The following is a 20793-nucleotide window of genomic DNA, read 5'->3' as shown; positions in this document are numbered from 1 at the left end:
GGTGGACCAGGGGTGACTCTAGAATGCGTTTGTACGATATGGGTATTAAATGAAAGGTGTTAATGAGTATTTTAAAAGGGAGTGGGCCTTAGTTCTATAGGTGGATGCCGTTTCGAAATATCGCCATAAAGGTGGTATCAAATGAAAGGTGTTAATGAGTATTTTAAAAGGGCGTGGGGCTTAGTTCTATAGGTGGACGTCGTTTCGAAATATCGCCATAAAGGTGGACCAGGGGTGACTCTAGGATGTGTTTGTACGATATGGGTACCAAATTAAAGGTATTAATGAGGGTTTTAAAAGGGAGTGGTGGTAGTTGTATAGGTGGTCGCTTTTTCGAGATATCGCCATAAAGTTGGACCAGGGGTGACTCTAGAATGCGTTTGTACGATATGGGTATTAAATGAAAGGTGTTAATGAGTACTTTAAAAGGGAGTGGACCTTAGTTCTATAGGTGGACGCCGTTTCGAAATATCGCCATAAAGGTGGTATCAAATGAAAGGTGTTAATGAGTATTTTAAAAGGGCGTGGGGCTTAGTTCTATAGGTGGACGTCGTTTCGAAATATCGCCATAAAGGTGGACCAGGGGTGACTCTAGGATGTGTTTGTACGATATGGGTACCAAATTAAAGGTATTAATGAGGGTTTTAAAAGGGAGTGGTGGTAGTTGTATAGGTGTTCGCTTTTTCGAGATATCGCCATAAAGGTGGACCAGGGGTGACTCTAGAATGCGTTTGTACGATATGGGTATTAAATGAAAGGTGTTAATGAGTATTTTAAAAGGGAGTGGGCCTTAGTTCTATAGGTGGACGCCGTTTCGAAATATCGCCATAAAGGTGGTATCAAATGAAAGGTGTTAATGAGTATTTTAAAAGGGAGTGGGCCTTATTTCTATAGGTGGACGCCGTTTCGAAATATCGCCATAAAGGTGGACCAGGGGTGACTCTAGGATGTGTTTGTACGATATGGGTATCAAATTAAAGGTATTAATGAGGGTTTTAAAAGGGAGTGGTTGTAGTTGTATAGGGGGTCGCCTTTTCGAGATATCGCCATAAAGGTGGACCAGGGGCGACTCTAGAATACGTTTGTACAATATGGGTATCAAACGAAAGGTGTTAAGGAGTATTTTAAAAGGGAGTGGGCCTTAGTTCTATAGGTGGACGCCTCTTCGAGATATCGCCATAAGGTGGACCAGGGGTGACTCTAGAATATGTTTGTACGATATGGGTATCAAATGAAAGGTGTTAATGAGTATTTTAAAAGGGCGTGGGGCTTAGTTCTATAGGTGGACGCCTTTTCGAGATATCGCCATAAAGGTGGACCAGGGGTGACTCTAGAATGTGTTGGTACGATATTGGTATCAAATTAAATGTATTAATGAGAGTTTTAAAAGGGAGTGGTGGTAGTTGTATATGTGAAGGCGTTTTCCAGATATCGACCAAAATGTGGACCAGGGTGACACAGAACATTATCTGTTGGATACCGCTAATTTATTTATATATGTAATACTTGCAAAGATTTCAAGGGTTTTTTATTTCGCCCTGCAGAACATTTTCATTTTCTTCTACTTAATATGGTAGGTGTCACAACCACTTTACAAAGTTTTTTCCAAAGGTGTATTTCGCGTCAATAAACCAATCCAATTACCATGTTTCATCCCTTTTTTCGTATTTGGTATAGAATTATGGCATTTTTTCATTTTTCGGAATTTTCGATATCGAAAAAGTGGGCGTGGTCATAGTCGGATCTCGTTCATTTTTTACACCAAGATAGAGTGCGTTCAGATAAGTACGTGAACTAAGTTCAGTAAAGATATGTCGATTTTTGCTGTAGTTATCGTGTTAACGGCCATGCGGAAGGACAGACGGACGACCGTGTATAAAAACTGGGCGCGGCTTCAACCGATTTCGCCCATTTTCACAGAAAGCAGTTAACGTCATAAAATCTATGCCCCTACCAAAAGGATTGGTAAATTTTTGTTCGACTTATGGCATTAAAAGTATCCTACACAAATTAAATGAAAAAGGGCGGAGCCACGCCCATTTTGAAATTTTCTTTTTGTATTTTGTTGCACCATATCATAACTGGAGTTGAATTTTCATATAATTTACTTATATACTGTAAAGATATTAAATTTTTTGTTAAAATTTTACTTTAAAAAAAAAAATTTTTTAAAAGTGGGCGTGGTCCTTCTCCGATTTTGCTAATTTTTATTAAGCGTACATATAGTAATAGGAGTAACGTTCCTGCCAAATTTCATCATGATATCTTCAACGACTGCCAAATTACAGCTTGCAAAAATTTTAAATTACCTTCTTTTAAAAGTGGGCGGTGCCACGCCCATTGTCCAAAATTTTACTAATTTTAAATTCTGCGTCATAATTTCAACTCACCTACCAAATTTCATCGCTTTATCTGTCTTTGGTAATGCATTATTGCACTTTTTCGGTTTTTCGAAATTTTCGATATCGAAAAAGTGGGCGTGGTTATAGTCCGATATCGTTCATTTTAAATAGCGATCTGAGATGAGTGCTCAGGAACCTACGTACCAAATTTCATCAAGATACCTCAAAATTTACTCAAGTTATCGTGTTAACGGACGGACGGACGGACATGGCTAAATCAAATTTTTTTTCAATCCTGATGATTTTGATATATTGAAGTCTATATCTATCTCGATTCCTTTATACCTGTACAACCAACCGTTATGCAATCAAACTTAATATACTCTGTGAGCTCTGCTCAACTGAGTATAAAAATTTTACATGAAAGTCACAACACTACACATGCACTTATTCATACTATAGACACGCTGTGTGTGTGTACTTGCTTTTTGTGTACTATGCTGAATCGTGAGCATGGCCGAGGAGTTGCTTTGTACACAATAAAAATTAAACAAAAATACATAGCTGTTCATGCATCATGTCTATTTCTTTTCTTTCCTTTGTTTTCCTTTCTTTTCAATTCTATTCTTTTATTTTCCTTTCCTTTGTTTTCTTTTCTTTGCTTTCCTTTCCTTTCGTTTCCTTTCCTTTTCCTTTCTTTTCCTTTCCTTTCTTTTAATATTCTTTTTATTTCCTTTCTTTTACTTTCATTTCTCTATTCATATTCCTTCCTTTCCTTTCCTTTCCTTTCTTTTCTTTTCTTTTCTTTTCCTTTCCATTCCTCTACTTTTCTTTTCTTTCATTGCTATTATTTTCATTTCCCTTCCATTAATTTTCCTTCCTTTCCTTTCCTGTGGTTGAATTTTAACCACTGGGCGAACTCTAGTTGTTATAAATATTTATAAGAATCTTTTTTTTTATGAAGTAGGTAGGTATTACGAAAGCATATCTTTTTGTGGTTTTGCGCTTTTTTCATTTAAGTAGTTTTTTGTTGCCCTTTGTCAATATGTTGACTTCATTTTCTATCATCATCTCAATAACTTTATTATTATTATTATTTCGCTAAGTATTATTTTTTCTTATTTCCACAACAAACAAAAAGTAGAAACATCAATTGAATTGTTTGTTATGTGATTATGAGTGTTATGTTGTACATCAAATTTAATTTTTTTTGGTTTCTTATTTTTCTTTCATGTTTTTTTATTACTTATTACTATATTATAATAGACTTGGATCCATTGCCTTCGCCTGATATGCCCGATTATGTTAAGGCGCCAAATGCATTTACTAAGGTGGGCATTAACGTGACCAATGAATTGGGACAAGTGCGCACCCTGGACGTTAGGTAAATAATATTGTCTACATATGTACATATAACTATATCGATATTGACTTGAATATGTTATTAACAACTTATTAATTATGTCCATAACTTCTTATTATACAGAGATATGGAAATTAATAACGAAGATAATCATGACGAGCACGAGGAAACGCATACGCGCGCGAGGGTAAGTGTAATGAGTATAGTTAAACAAATTTAGTGGCTCATACTCTAAAAAGACTTTTTTCTGTTTGCTTGTCGAACAACCTTCTAGTCAGCTTATGTGAAGTCCTTACGTACCGATCAGTTTGTCCTAACCGATCCTTAGTATATTACAGCTCTAACGGTATAATTTGGATAGATAACTGGAGTCTATAACATAGGCAATAGTTTTCTGCACAAAGTCAGATATTATTCAATATAAGCTTAGACATTTCTAAAGGGCATTGTAGTATAGCGTCATCAATTACAGGACGAATATACTACCTGATTCCCTGTCTGCGCTTCGAGGGGCTCTTAAAGCCACAATAGAAGTGTATGGTTGGCGCAAAGGTAATAAAATGGCACACGAGGCGATACATGTATACACAGATGGTTCCAAAGTAGTGGAAGGAGTAGGGTCTGCTATATACTGTGACTCCGGAAACAAACAGATCCTACAAGCTGCCAGATCACTGTAGCGTTTTACAAGCAGATGTCCGTAACCCAAGCTGTAGAAACACTCGAAGGGAATAGCTTAAACTGCAGCCGTGTTAACTTTTATATTGACAGCCAAGTAGCAATTAAGGCAGTAATCTCGCATAGCACATCATGTAAGTGTGTTAGAGTGTAAGCAATTCCTGGAAAGAACCGGGACAGGGAAAAGCATTCATCTATGCTGGGTCCCAGGGCACATGGGAATAGATGGGAACGAAAAAGCGGATGAACCAGCTAAAAAGGGCGCATCCCTTGAAGCTTGCCCCGCAGACGTCCAAATCAGATTGGGTGAGCTTAGGAGAACGAGAGAGATGCACATGATCGACCAAGCGGTAAAGGCATGGGCCCCTGCGCGGAGCTGTAAAGTGTCGAAGATGTGTAGGTATTACAACCAGAGACTAACAAAGTTGCTTTTATCATTAAAAAGTGAGCACTGTATACTCATGACGGGTATTCTGCCTGGATACTGCATTCTGGCTCCACATGCCTTTAAATTAGGCTTGGTCAGTGATAGCAGATGTAGAAAGTGCGGGTTGGAGAGGGAAACGATCGAGCACGTTTTGAGTAGATTTGGAGCTCTTAAAGAGAATTGACATAGACGTATCCAATATGGCCTGGGAGTGGAATTTTCGCGACTCTCTCATCGAAAAACGTAGCTTGCCGTCTCTATACTCAGCAGGTGTTTTTCAGTCGTAGATTTTCACCAAAAAAGAGGCTTGTGAGGCATTACTAGATACATATACAAAAGTGTAGCAATCATGTCCGACAACCAAGTGTCTGTTCTGGCTCTAGTCTTTTGGCAATGTTAAGGAGGTCTTTGCACTCCGCAAAGGGTCGTATTTCACTGGTTTAACTAGGATGCCGAAAGGTGGAAAAGGTTTCACTACTTTATAGATTCATGGAGCCTGTGGCCGTTCCTAACCTGTGCGGAGAGATATAAGAACATCTCAAAAATAACTTAAGTTCCACTTTAGACTACTCGCCATTTAGCACAGACAATCATTTCGATACATGGTTTTGTTCTGGTGGATTACATATACAAAAAAATCGCAAAAATAATATATGCTTGGGAGACTCCTATTGGATAGCATACAACTATTTATCTACAAGTAACAAGTTGGATAGCATACAACTGTTAAACTCCCCTTCAGGAAAAGTGACTAGCTTACAATTACAATAATACATGTGGCAATTGGGATGGAGCCTTGAGATCTTTTAGTATATTCCAAGCTGATAGATGCATTTTATAACAAAGATCCTTGTTATTTCTTCTTTGTAATCAGTACAGAATAGGACAGTAATTGTCTAGATCTGTAACATTTCAGGGCTGCTACGTAAACTTACATCCGGAGCGCAAAGAAATCGTATTAAGAACGTTTGCTTTGTTGTCTATTTGCTTCAAACTTAACCTTTATTGCTAATAATATTTTAAATTATTATTTCTTTTACTATAGAAAATCCTCAAATGGTTTAAAATTTCCATACTCCTGGTGGTTTGGGCTGTCTTTACGGCATTCCTGATGTCGAATAATGAGCACGTCGATGAGTTTAGGCTGATCAGTATTCCTAGAAAAGGAGAAGAAAAATGTAAGCACAAAATCGCATACCTTGATAAAATTTATGTAAAAACTTACACCAATACGTTCTTTCTAAACCTCTTTCCAGTATTCCCAGTAACGACGGCTTCCCTAACACGACTTGGGCTCAGACTAAAGGGACCTTTTCGCCAACAAGAGTCTGATCCATTTGGTACAAACAAAAGCGCCCCACCTATGCTGCATATTCAAGTACAACGTAAATATTATAACGGGAGCGGTGAAGAGTTCTTCGTAGAAGATGCTTCTACAGTTTGGAAACTGGTGCTCGTCTATCCAGAACAATTGGATAAAACTAAAGAAACATGGAAATCAAATAATTATGACATATCAGATGTAGATGAAGATCTACTGCTGCAATCTAATTATACTAAATTAAATTTACGTTTCATTACCAATTTTGATACGGAATTTCCGCTGCAACTCTCCATTGATGAGTCGCCAATTTATAAGAAAGAGGGTGTAATCTATGCAGCGATAGTTTTATGTGGCCTATATGTAATGATTATTTGGGAAGTTGTGAATCGCACTTTTGCGGCAATGATTGCTTCAACTTTGTCCGTTGGTATATTGGCAGCACTAAATTCACGCCCTTCTATGGCTACCATTATGGGTTGGATTGATGTGGAGACGTTGTTGCTACTCTTTGGTATGATGATACTTGTAGCTATACTTTCAGAGACTGGTATTTTTGATTATTTGGCTGTGTATGCTTATAAGGTGAGTGTGACAGATACGGCTGCTGGGCTGAAACTGAATAAATTTTTTCTTTGTCTTTTTTGCCTCTTCAGATAACGAATGGACACATTTGGCCGCTCATCAATTGTCTATGCCTATTTACGGCCGTACTCTCTTCATTCCTCGATAACGTAACGACTGTTTTGCTTATGACACCCGTTACTATACGTTTGTGTGAGGTTATGTCGCTGAATCCGGTGCCTATATTAATGTGTATGGTAATTTATTCGAATATTGGTGGCGCGCTTACGCCCGTCGGTGACCCACCAAATGTGATAATTGCTTCGAATAATTTCATTGCACGCAATGTAAGTGATTTTTCAAACTTCTATCTTCTTTCGAAACTAACGAAAATATTTCATTCACAAATACAGGGTGTCAATTTTGCTATATTCACGCTTCACATGCTGCCCGGTGTATTGCTGGTAATGGTGCAAACTTATGTGCAATTACGTTTCAAGTTCCGCAACATCAACGATCTACAATTTAAAGACTCGCCCGAGGTGGAGGAGTTACGTCACGAGATTCATGTGTGGAAGCGCGCTGCGCACAGCCTCTCCGCCTACTCGAAAGATGAGGAAATTGTGCGCCAAACGTTGATGAAGAAAGTTAATCGTCTGAAGCGTAGTCTAAGAAAACGTGTCACCGAAGCTGATGATCCAGCGCCAAATTATAAACAGACACTCACTCAGCTGCAAGCAAAGTATCCCATACGCAATAAATCTCTGCTCGTCAAATGTACCTTTGCGCTCGTCTTCGTCATATGCTTATTTTTCTTACATTCAGTTCCTGAGCTGCAACGTCTTTCCTTAGGCTGGACGGCTCTGCTGGGTGCCATTTTCTTGCTCATTTTAGCCGATATTGAAGATATGGAAGCTATATTGGCTCGTGTTGAATGGTCGACGTTATTATTTTTTGCTGCTCTTTTTATTCTTATGGAAGCGCTGTCTGAACTTGGTCTCATTGAATGGGTTGGTCAAATGACGCAAAGTATAATTTTGGGCGTTAGTGAGGGTTCACGTCTTATGGTAGCGGTTCTTATTATACTTTGGGTGCGTATACAGATTTTATGACTGTTTAGTATTAAAACTAAAGTTTTCTTATTTCTCTTTTAGGTCTCAGCTATAACCTCGGCGTTTGTCGATAATATTCCTTTAACAACGATGATGGTAAAAATCACAATTTCTTTGGCGGAAAATTCGGCTTTAAATTTACCGTTACAACCGCTAGTGTGGGCTTTGGCTTTGGGAGCTTGTCTGGGTGGTAAGTTACGTTTAAAGTTTATCGCTACAAATACTTAGTTGTTGAGTCTAGTCTAACAACAGCTGAACCCACAAAGAAAGGGATTTGCCTTTTAAGAAATTGACATTAGCGCGATCGAAGCTCGAACACCTATGTACATCTGAAGCAAACCTGTTTATGAATTCGGTCTTTAAGTAGATGTTTGCATGCGCCGGACAGTTTTATTATGCGCTCTTCAACGAGAAGAATCTGGCATGCCCTGTCATGCCAGTGCTTTTGCCATTTCCCTGGATCAGGAATCTAGGTGCTCAGTTTAAAGTTTGAGGAGATTTGGCACTGTCCAAAACGAGCTTTTTATTAGAAAAAGGTACCAATTGTTTGAAATAAAGGCCTGCCATCACTATCCTTACACACAAAGCTTTATAGCTTCACAGCTTCTCCAATCCAATTGACAAGCATGCACATATTAAGGAAGCGAGGCTTTGTCGGGCCTTTATTCCTCATGTAACTAGGGAGTGGGCGGCAGAATGGCCTAGAAGGTTCAATATGGTCATGTCGAAATGTTGCCAAAATGGCAGGGCTAGTACAAATGATCCAATTTGACCGTACGGATTAAGGGTTTTATAATATTCCCGTGGAAAGGCATTCCTGTTGTAAAAGGCGAGTCAAATCCACGAACCCGATGATTCGAAGCGCCAAACAAATCATTCCTGCTGCAGTCGGTCTAATTTCGGAAATGTTAATACATGGAGGTATAGAATTTATATCCGAAAAACTACTGCAACACTCTTCTAAACCTTCTGAACTGTTTTTATGGTCTGCAATTAGAGCAAACCTATTACCACCACCAAAAAGGACCCAGTTACTTAATACGACTTGAGCGTTCATGTTTGTGTCTGGACTAACTTGATTACAACCGTCTTCGATATCTGAAAGGGCTATAAAACAGAGGTAGTAGACGCTAATGGATACATGAATGCAGGCATCAAGCGCAGATTCTATTGATAAACATTTACAGAGCGTATTCCGGATTCGAGGAAAGTCGGTCATATATGGTGAATATTGAGATTTTCTCAACGATTCTTCCCGTACAAAGAAATATAGGCTGATTGTGCATCGGCCACGTATACATTGCCCTTAGCAGAGTGACGTGATATTTCTGGTCTCAGATGAATGGAAAGTGCTTAGCACAGTGAGTTAGCTAAAGCTTATTTATCTTTCTATATTTGAATGAAGACGCTCCGTCTCAAAGAATTAGAGGAAGGAAAATAATATCCACTAAATTTAGGAGACCGGTGGATGAGGACTTAATCTACTTTGTGGGAGAGAGGGTTTAAAATGAATCTTCTTTTATTTTTTCAAAGCACTGAGGGTTCTTTCGATTGTTGGGAAGCCAGAAAATTTACAAAATTTCACTTTTGCCAATACCAGAATCATCGCAAATCAAATAAGTTTCTGACATCTGGCGTCGCATACTTATACATTTGGCCTCGGCAATAACAGCAGATGTAGAAAGCTCGGGATGCAGGACTACACGGATGAGCACGTCCTATGTTCACGTCTTACGCTTGCGAGGTCAAGGCTCCAGCTCCTAGGTGCTGCAGAGTTGTAAGATCTCTGGGGATAAAATAATTAAGATATGTCCAAGGGCCTCGATTCAAAAGAAATTTCTATCGGATTTGAAAAAAATTTATAAATTTATGTAATTTGACATCGTTCAAATCGAATTTCCATTTGAATCGAGTTACATACATAATAGGGCCTCTGGAAAACTTCTAGTATTTTCCAAGAATATGAAGTTATTTTATAACATCCTGGTATCCTGTAACACTATGGACACATTCAGTCTATGTGAGACCTTTATTGACCAGCCAGTGCAAAATATAGCAAAGTGGGTCTTACTACTGATATTGCATGCAATATTTATTGTAACGAATTTACTGCAATTCCCCTTATTTGCAATCTTCTGCTAAGTTCGAATCACTAAACTGTTGAATAAATAACTCCAATATTGAATAATGGAAAAATGGCCTTTATTAAAGTACTTCACAATAAATAATACTGCTATTGCTCGCCAGATAGCGTCTTAATCAAAACTGCTTCTCGCGCCTCTATTGTTGGTGCGTTTATGCTCTGTGATTTCCTCGTGGCATCTTCTAAGCGCTTCCAGAATTGACTTAGTTACCGCCAAGCATGCTTAACCAACGAACCGATATCATTTCGTTACGATAATTAACGTTAATAAACGAAACAAAGTCATTCGTTTCGTTTATTAACGTTGATTATCGTAACGAAATGATATCGGTTCGTTTGTTAAGCATGCCTGGTTACCGCCAAATAATTATAACTACAGATGCACGTATATAGCTTCTCATATGCGCATGTATTTGTGAGCGACACTTCCACAATTACAATTGCATACTTTTGGGAGCATCTCAGATAAGATATCTGCATGTGTTTGTGCATCTCTTCTCCGTTGCGTGTACGTACATATGTGTAGACATAATGATTTATTCGTTTATGTAGATACCTGATTGACTTATGGATGTGCATACAGTCACTGCTTAGCATCGGCTTAGAGATGGCAGTACCCCTTAGTGTTTGCACTTGCCAGGCTAAGACTCCAGCTATTAGGAGTGATACAGCTGTCAGATCTAGAAGCAGCAAGTGGCTTAAGTCCTAGGAAGCTTCTAGTATTTGTCAAGAGGACGGAGTTATTTTATAACATAGGTCCTGGCTTTTGATAGGTTTTTTCAGTTTGGTCGTTAAAACAAACTTCTGGTAACACTACGGACTCAATGAGTCTATGTGAGGTCCTCATGGACCGGCCAGTTCAACCTAACCTTACCTAACCCCTTAGCGTTGCTAATATTCGTAACAGTATGTATGGATCACTGCTGCTGTGGTTGAGCACATGAAGGGTACTGTACTTTTATATTATTGTGGCGAACATTAACATCACTATGCTGCTACTAAATAATCACAACAAGAAACAGCAAACAGCCATACACACATGTACACATTAAAACAAGCAGCCACACTTATCACAAGGCAAAGAAGAATATTCCATACACATAACCAGCAGCTTGAAGCAGAGAGATTGTTTTACATGCATATATGTAGTAGTAGTTTGCTCACACATACACATGCATATGGCTAGAAGAAAAATATAAACTACAAATATACATGTATATAGTTAAATAACTAAGCATGAGATACAACTGTTCTAGAAGGCATGTACGCGAAACATCTAGGCCCAAGGAGGTAACCGAGAGTGGTAACCAAGAGCAAGCTAAGGAATCAGTAATCAGTTTGATTTAAACACGCTAATAGCGAAGTATATTTGTAACTGTGAAGTACTGCTCCCAAAGTAGTCTATATAAAGACCATTTTGCAATACTAAATATTGGAGTTAGTTGTCGACAGTTCAGCGATTCGAACGTTGGCAGAAGGTTTATAATTATCAGGAATTTCCCAAAATTCGTTACAGTATTGTGTACTTGTGTTCACTGCTCTTAACTTATTGGGATCAGCGGATGATATCGTTACAATTCAGGGATTCCAAGCCTGTGGTTAATTTTTTGGGCTTATCTGCTTTGGAGGTTACTTTGGATATCTTTCCCAGTTAGAAGAGTGCATTTGGATCTTTTAACTTGCCTTAAGACATATATATTCATTATATGCATACTAGGGTGGTTTTAAAAAATCGATGTAGGATTTTTTTGGGTGCACTCCCCTATCATTTTGTTAGATTTCATGGTTGCCAAAGTTTGAGAACAATTGGAAGATGTTAACTCGTGCCACGGGGCCTCAAAGTTTTGAAAATCTCGATTTTTTGGCAGTTTGGCGCCCTTTTCTGATATTTCTTTGTCAATTCTTTAGTATTTCAATAGATTTTCAATGAGGTCTAGGTCTTGTTTTTGTGTTAAACACGCTCTGTGGACGTTAAACCAGGCTTTATAGTGGCACGGGTTAACATCTTCCAATTGAAATTAAACTTTGATGCCCCAAAAAAAATTTTTTTGTACCCTATGAGCTAAAACCACCCTAATGTGTAAATCTTAAAGATACAAAAATTTTAGTTTTATGGCTTAAATGTATATTTAGAAAAAATATCAAAATGGACCGTAAACCAAAAATTAAAACTTAAATGAGGTATCTAAACATGCTTAAATTTTTTTACCCTACGAGATAAAACCACCGTAATGCATATTTTATAATACTATGTTAAAACAGAAAAATAAATTGAGGCAATTTCGATTTAAATTGAGTGGTGTTCATACAATTCAATTTAGCTTACACAATAGTAATTTGTTAGCTGGTTGGGTCATCTCTACAGCAACAACATACCATTGTTCAGACTGTCAAAATGTGCGTGTTGTTATTAGAGTTTGCCATCTTTTTTTAACAATCCCTACTCCAGTGAAATGAAAAAAATAAAATCAGCTGATGAGATGAGCCAACCATATAATTGAGCCATGCGTAACTGACGTTTAAATCTACTCAATAAACACACTTTACAAGGTTGCATATGCAGTTTGAAACAATTTATTACGGAACCTTTTTTAAATTGGCAATTTATTACTACAATTTATTATATGATAAACTGCATAATAAATTGCCTAAATGGTATAAATTGCCAATTTGATGTGTGTTTGTACATAGTATAATTGTTTGTTTCTTAATTCCCGACAATAGGTAATGGCACACTGATTGGCGCCTCAGCGAACGTTGTTTGTGCTGGTGTGGCCGAGCAACATGGCTACAAGTTCACTTTTCTCGAATTTTTCAAGTAAGTTGGCAACTGTTAAAATTATCATTTCCACAAAACAAAATAAAAACACAAGGAATAACTATGCACATTTCTTTCCAACAGGGTTGGCTTTCCGGTAATGATTGGCAGCATAATTGTGTCCACTGGATATCTACTCTTCACACACGTACTCTTCGCATGGCACTGACAGTAAATCGTAAAAAAGAAAATTCCAAACGATTGTGAAATATTTAAAATACTACAGTAGAGATAAAAATACCACGTATAAGAAGATTCAAGCCGAAAGACATTAGTATGTTAAAAAGAGTAAGTAAATTAAATGAAAAAACGAACTTAACAAGAACCCAAAATAATTCAGTTTTTGAGTATTTTTTTCCGCGACAAATAAAAAAACATACAAACATTAATTGTAGATATTATGCACCAATACATAGAAGATGCTTACATGTATAACCATGTAAAACAATCCATTGAAAAATTTTATTATTAAAATTGAAAAATTTGAAACTTTGTATTCTAAAATTACAAATCACTTACTTTGTTGTAAAAGTTAAAAATAAAAAAAAACAAAAATAATTTTGATTCTGAAGTTAGTTATGTAGTAAATTTTAACACTTTTAGGGAAAATGTTTAGAACAATTAAATAAAATGTGTGTACATAGTTATGTAACGTTTTTGTTTAAACTTTCTTTCACATGTTTAGATGTAGTTTAAATTATTATCAAAAAAAAGGTTTGGGAATTATAACGAAAATTGCTGATATTAAAATGGAAAAATTTCAAATATTCTAAATTATAAGAAAATAAAAATAAATAAATTAAAATGTGAACAAAGTCATATGAATAGGCTTATAGTAAAAAACGAAATAAAAATAAAAGATGAACACAAGAAACAAAATAAAAAAATCATAGAAATTATTTTTACACCTGTTGTTACTTTAGTCGGTAGTCTGTGAGTAGACAGCGTGGTAAAGTGTGAAAGTGGATAGATATAAAAATGTCCGTGCTTTAGAATGAGTACAGCATTTCAAACTGGCCTATGGTGGCAATCAGCTGTTTTGAATTTGAATAATTATTATGTCAAAATTTGCTTTTCATGCAAAATTTTTGTTGTTTCTTTTATGCGCGAAAAATAATTGTAATTATATCTTTATGACACTATTTTGTTTTGTTTTTGATTCCAAACTTATAAACTTAAGAAACATTTTCAGAACATCAAATTACAAGAAAAATTTCACAGAATAGAAAGCGAGAACAATATTGCCTCAAAATAAATGATTTTGACAGTTTATTCTTTACTTTTAAAAATTTATTTTTCATCAAGTTCTTCCCAACCAGCATTTTTTGAAATTTTTGATCATAAAATATTCAAATATCATACCCCAAGATGATTGAAAACGTTCATATTTAAAAGTATTTTCTATTCGAAAATTAATGTATCGTCGGTAGAAAAATATACCATAAATGTGATTATTCTTGAATAACCATTTTTGATTCATGTTTCGAAACGCTTTTTATTCATATTTGTTATCATTGTAAAATTGAACTTTAATTGTTTTAGAGTAATATTTGAATGCTTTTCACAGTCATTTTCTGATCATATTCGTGAACATATTTCAATCGTTTTGGTTGAGATTTTTGAATCATTTTTGAATAAGATTATCATGATTTGTTCTTCATATCTCATACAAAACAAGATACTACATGATAATCATATTTCATCAGGGGAAGAAAGCATGCAGAAGTGCGCTTTTTTAACCAAAGGTAATTCGCAAACAAACTTGACCAATATACACCTGCGACTACAATATCCAACATCAGGTATGATCGTCAGTACCTTAAAAAACGACGGGATGTTGAAGCCGTATTCAGGTATATCAAGAGAGTTTCACTTACCTGGGGTTCAAATAGCTCACAACCTTTGTATTGTCCAACCATTATATATTTTCTGGGAAGCCGAATGTGGTGAAATGATTGGTGACATCTTCGGTTACGAGCAGCATTTGCAATATCTTTTGTATAAATACAAAAAAGTTTATATATGTAACTAACTTCGTGATTGAAAAAATGTGTGCACGTGAAAAAAATAAGATTTTCAATGAAAAGTGAAATTTTAACAAGTATACAATTTATTGTTCAGTCAACAAAGATAGTCGGAAAAGATTCGGAAAGCTGATTGAAAAAGCTGAATGATCAATTTTTGATCACCTTAAGTAAACACATTTGATTCAAATATGATTCCAAAACGTGATTGAAAAACAATATTCAGTTTTTGATAATCAAAAGTATTCATATTTGATTATTCTTTTTGTTGATTTTTATGAAATATTAAAATTTAATCATCAAAGGACTTCAAAAATGATTCCAAAAAGTGATCGAAAAATGGTTTTCAGTTTTTGATCATCAAAAGTATTCAAGTTTGATTATTTCTTTTGTTCAATTGTATGATAACTCATTATTTAGTCAGAAAGAGTAATCACCTAAATACTGAGTGAGTTATCACAATCGAAACAATATAATAACACGAAAAATTTATTTTGCACTTTCTTGATTAACTTATTTCAAAAATATGTTGATTTTAGTTGTGTATTTGTGCTCAAAATTTTTAAAATATAATTTACACACTTACACCAATACTGAAAATTTTTTTTTGGAAATTTAAAATAATAATTATCGATGTGAGCTATCCTAATTCCCTAAGGGACATACATTTTGTTTTTGAAACAATTGTTAGTGCTTTCTTTTATTTATTTAGAAATGATTTTTTTTTTGGAATTTTCTTCAAATTTTTAAAAATCGCTTTAAAACGAATTTTTTCTTTAGCCATGATTTTCTTTTTAGTTTTCGCCTTATTTTATTTCGGAAATTTTGATAATTTTTTCTTAAGTGCAAAATGTGTAAAACACAAGAATTGTTCAGAACTAGACTTATTATCAAATTTTTTTTTTTTTATTTCATGAAATTTTCCTCAAAATTTTAAATTGTACATCTAATTTTAAGTTAAGCAATGCAAAGTGATTCTAAATTTGAGTAGAGTAATCTTTTCATAATTCAAAGAAGGAATTATTTGGAAAAAAATTTTTAATTTTCAAAAATATTTTACTTAATTTTAATTAAAATAACAAAAACTGTTTCAAATATTGCAAATTGATCTAAACCACCGCTCTTCAAAACTGAAATTGACTGCGTTAGTTAGAGTATTATCAACTTAATGGTAAAGACGAAAATTTTGCTAATAATAAAAAAATATTTGCTATGAAAATATGATTTTATTACATGAGCAATCTGCACAATTTTGCAATGAAATGACGACACCTACTCTAAACCCTCTAAAATTATATCTGTAGGTGTTGCTAACGAGTAACCAGACTCCCTGAAGATGAACCGAAAGCATCGAAACGCGTAGCCGAGAAAGATCAATTTATCGGCCACAAAGTCCCAACTGAATGTATTAAATTTAAATTAATATTTACAATGCATAGAAGAAGATACGTTGATTCGAAAAGAGGAACATTTTTTTATATTTAAAAACAATCTGTATGTTTAACATTTTAAACTCTTATAACATCGCCAACAATTGAAAACATGTTATTGCTTAAGTTTTAGTAGGTGATTTCAAGTTAGTTTTTTTTTTTTTTACATTGTTTCAAAATATATTATGAAAGTTTTGTGCACTATATCTGAGCTCAATTTGATCAAAGTTTGGAACATAGGTACCTTTTGATTAAAAAAAACTATTCAAAAATTAGACCACTGTGGTGTAATGGTAGCGTGCTCCGCCACCACACCGTATGCCCTGGGTTCACACCCCGGGCAAAACAACATCAAAATTTTAGAAATCAAGTTTTTAAATTAGAAGAAAGTTTTTCTAAGCGGGGTTGCCCCTCGGCAGTGTTTGGCAAGCGCTCCGGGTGTATTTCTGCCATGAAAAGTTCTCAGTGAAAACTCATCTGCATTGCAGATGCCGTTCGGAGTCGGCACAAAACAAGTAGGTCCCGTCCCGCCAATTTGTAGGGAAAATCAAGAGGAGCACGACGCAAATTGGAAGAGAAGCTCGGCCTTAGATTTTTTTGGAGTTTATCGCGCATTACATTTATTTATTTATATTCAAAAATTCACACTTTTTTAGAAAAATTTTTCAAAATTTGAAAAATGAAGTATTTTCAGAACGAAATTCGTTATTTATCAAGCAAGTGAATATTTCTTTTCTTAATTTGCTTAAACTTATTAGTCTAACATTGATGTGAAGAAATTTAATTTCCTGAATTATCAAAAAATAATAATTTAAGAGATTATCAAGTATTTGAAGCGGTTTTTAAGGAAAAAAAAAAGATTTGCTTTAAATTTTAATAACAATATAATAATTTAAAGTTATTTTGAATAAATAAATTTTTTTTTGTTTGAGCATTAAGATGTTTCACAATTTTTTTTTTTCTTACTTAACTTTTTGTAAAGGAATACAAAATTTCGAACAATTTTGAAAAAATTATGAAATTTTTTTTGAGCATTAAATCTTATTTCCAATTTTTGTTACTGCGAAATTTGCCTTTTTTCTTGAAAATAATTTTTGTGCCTTAGAACTGTATCCAAGGAAATAATAACAAAAATATTTATTACTTGAAAGCCTTGCTTATTTATTTTACGATATAAAGTTGAATTCAAATTAAAAAAAAATAATGTCTTAAAATTGTCCTGGGTTCAAGTCCCTGACAAAGCAATATCGAAAATTTAGAAAAAAGATTATTCAATTAGAAGAACGTTTTTCTAAGCAGGGTCGCCTCTCGGCAGTGATGTGCCAAACATTCCGAAAAAATTTAAAAGGACACGTCGCAAATTGGAAAAGAAGCTCGGCCTTAATCTCTTCAGAGATAAATTATCCAAGTATTACATTTTTTTAAATTTTATTATATGAAAAAAGTACTTGGGAGAATTCAGTCAAATCTAAAATAGTTCATTCCCATCATTCGCCAATTTGAGCTGGAAGAAATCCTAGAAAAAAAATAAAATTAAGTGGCCATTTGATATTGCTGTAAACTTCTAAAAATATAAGAACGTGATATGATTTCACCTCTGTATTTTTCCAACCTACTTTTAGTTTATATTATCAACTTCATTTTATATAGTTTTTTTTATGTTTGTGCTGTTTTATAAAATTCTCTCTTCATTGAGTGATACATTAACTAAAACACATTATTTCAAAACTTAGCCTAGAAAAAGAAGTAATTTATATATTAAAAAACAAAAATAATTACTAGCACTAATATAAAGATATATATACGAATATTTAGTTAGAAAACTGTATGCAATAGATAAATCGATCTACATTTTGTTTAAATATAATTGAACTGTTTACATTAAATTGTCATAATCATAGAAAAATTAACAATTTAATATTGCTATGCCTTAAACTAACTGAATTTCGAAATACTATTTATGCATATTTGATTTTTAGTTTAAAATCTAACATTTTGGTATCATTATAATGTAATACATTTAGCTATCTTATGTAATTAAATTTAAGTTTTATTGTTATTTATATGAGTAAATAAAATATTTACTATAATAAATGATACAAAAAAGTTGCTTCATTTTTTTATATGGAATGCAATTGGGTGGAGTTGTGATGGTGCAGCAAATGATGATAGGGCAGCAAATAAAAATCCAAAGGTTTCACTGGCTAGGTCATGTTATGCAAATCGACAAAGACGCTCCAGTAAAGAAAGTATTTTAGTCCACACCGCAGTTTGGAAGCAGAGGAAAATCTCCCCTTCGACTGAGTTAATTGAGGCAGGTGGAGGATGACTTGACCTCACTTGATGCTCCCAATTGGCGTCAGATATCGCGAAACAGACATATCTGGCTTGACTTTTTACAAAACGGCCAAAAACGCTTAGGCGGTTGAGCGCCAAATATTCATTATGATGATCATGATGATGTTGTAGCCCCCATATATATGTATGTACATCGCAAGATTTTTTAATTAATGACAATTGGGATCAGGAAATAAACCTCGTAACTATTCGAAACCGTCCATTGTTGAAAACTAAAACCGTAACCGTTTAAAACCGTTAATGTTTTTCAAACTGTAACAGCTGAAAATGTTTACATTAATTTTTCAAAAACAAAAGGAAAACTATTAAGCCCAATAAAAATTGATTTTTGAACTGTGACTCTTTAAATCCATCTCAACTTTATATCTATTTGAAGCTCATTATATTTCCAAAACTAAAATCGAAACCTACTTGCCGACATGGTGGTTAATTGATGTATATTGGAATGATTTCCCGTCACCCCTTGTCAAATTTAGTTTGGTGATTTTCGAAAATCCACAACAACGCAACGCCGAAACCAGTTTGTCTCCAAACAAAATTTGACAAGGAATGATGGAAAATCGTTCCAGTAAACATCAATTATTTTTACTTCTTTTTTCGTGTTCTTTCCACTTAAATTTTATTTTCCCGTTTTCACTTTAATAATTAAAATCTCCTTTTTATACTCAGCTGAGCAGAGCTCACATAGTATATTAATTTTGTTCGCATAACGGTAATCCGTAACGGCGTAAACTAATCGAGATAGATATAGACTTCTATATATCAAAATGATGTGGGCGATAAAAGAAATTCATTTAGTCATGTCCATCCGTCCGTCCGTCCGTCCGTAAACACGATAACTTGAGTAAATTATAAGGCATCTTAATGAAATTTAGTATGTTTGTTCCTGGTCACTCATCTCAGATCACTATTTAAAATGAACGAAACCGGACTATAACCACGCCCACTTTTTCGATATCGAAAATTTCGAAAAACCGAAAAAGTGCGATAATTCATTACTAAAGACGGATAAAGCGATGAAACTTGGTAGGCTTTATGCCGGAGAATATAAAATCAGTAAAATTTTGGACAATGAGCGTGGCGCCGCCCACTTTAAAAGAAGGCAATTTAAAAGTTTTGCAAGCTGTAATTTGGCAGTCGTTGAAGATATCATGATGAAATTTGACAGGCACGTTACACCTATTACTATATGTGTGCTAAATAAAAATTTTAGCAAAAAATTGAATAACTTTACAGTATATAAGTAAATTATGTCAACATTCAACTCCAGTGATGATATGGTGCAAGAAAATGCAAAAATAAAAGAGAATTTCAAAATGGGCGTGGCTCCGCCCTTTTTCATTTAATACTTTTAATGCCATAAGTCGAACAAAATTTTATCAATCCTTGTCAAATTTGGTAAGGGCATAGCTTCTATGCCGATAACTGTTTTTCAACTCACTTTATCTTGGTATTAAAAATGGGCGAAATCCGGGATGAAACATGGTGATTGGATTGGCTTTTTGACGCGAAATATAACTTTGGAAAAAACTTTGTAAAATGGGTGTGACACATACCATATTAAGTAGAAGAAAATGAAAAAGTTCTGCAGGGCGAAATCAAAAGCCCTTGGAATCATGACAGGAATATTGTTCGTGGTATTACATATATAAATAAGTTAGCGGTACACGACAGATGATGTTCTGGGTCACCCTGGTTCACATTTTGGTCGATATCTTGAAAACGCCTTCACATATAGAACTAAGGGTCACTCCCTTTTAAAACCCGCATTAATACCTTTAATTTGAAACCCATATCGTACAAACACTTTCTAGAGTCACCCCTGGTCCACCTTTGTGGCGATATCTCGAAAAGGCGTCCACCTATAGAACTATGACCCACTTCCTTCTAAAATACTCTTTAACACCTTCCATTTGATACCCATGTCATACAAAAACATTCAGATTTACCATAGGTTCATTTTCCTACATGGTGATCCTCCCTTATTTTGTCTCCAAAGCTCTCAGCTGAGTATGTAGTATTCGGTTACACCCGAACTTAGCCTTCCTGACTTGTTTGTTCTAGCTTGGTTCATGTACACTCACTGAGTGTTTCTGGTGCTGTTTCGTTGGTTTGGTATGAAATCAACCAGCTAATATTATTTTTAAAATTTCTCAATGCGATGATTATTAATATTTTCAAATTAAAAAGAGCTTAATAAGACATAAGGCTTC

General features: G+C 34.8%; 1 protein-coding gene across 8 annotated transcripts in view; it reads left to right on the top strand.

Annotated features, from left to right (window-relative positions):
• LOC137241060 (P protein-like) overlaps positions 1–17508 on the top strand; it is a 408891-nt gene extending 391383 nt beyond the window's left edge. For all 8 annotated transcript variants that reach the window (XM_067768235.1, XM_067768234.1, XM_067768236.1 and 5 more), the window contains 9 exons: positions 3609–3726; positions 3829–3892; positions 5856–5988; positions 6067–6716; positions 6788–7042; positions 7109–7786; positions 7850–7997; positions 12675–12768; positions 12853–17508. In XM_067768235.1, coding sequence (XP_067624336.1) covers positions 3609–3726; positions 3829–3892; positions 5856–5988; positions 6067–6716; positions 6788–7042; positions 7109–7786; positions 7850–7997; positions 12675–12768; positions 12853–12937 — 2225 coding nt within the window. In that variant the 3' untranslated portion in view covers positions 12938–17508. The remainder of the gene's footprint in view (positions 1–3608; positions 3727–3828; positions 3893–5855; positions 5989–6066; positions 6717–6787; positions 7043–7108; positions 7787–7849; positions 7998–12674; positions 12769–12852) is intronic.
• Positions 17509–20793: the final 3285 nt, after the last annotated feature.

This window comes from Eurosta solidaginis, chromosome 2, assembly GCF_040869045.1.
Source record: "Eurosta solidaginis isolate ZX-2024a chromosome 2, ASM4086904v1, whole genome shotgun sequence".
Taxonomy (NCBI): Eukaryota; Metazoa; Arthropoda; class Insecta; order Diptera; family Tephritidae; genus Eurosta; species Eurosta solidaginis.
Note: the sequence above shows the minus strand (reverse complement) of the source record. Positions and strands in the feature narration are given on the sequence as shown.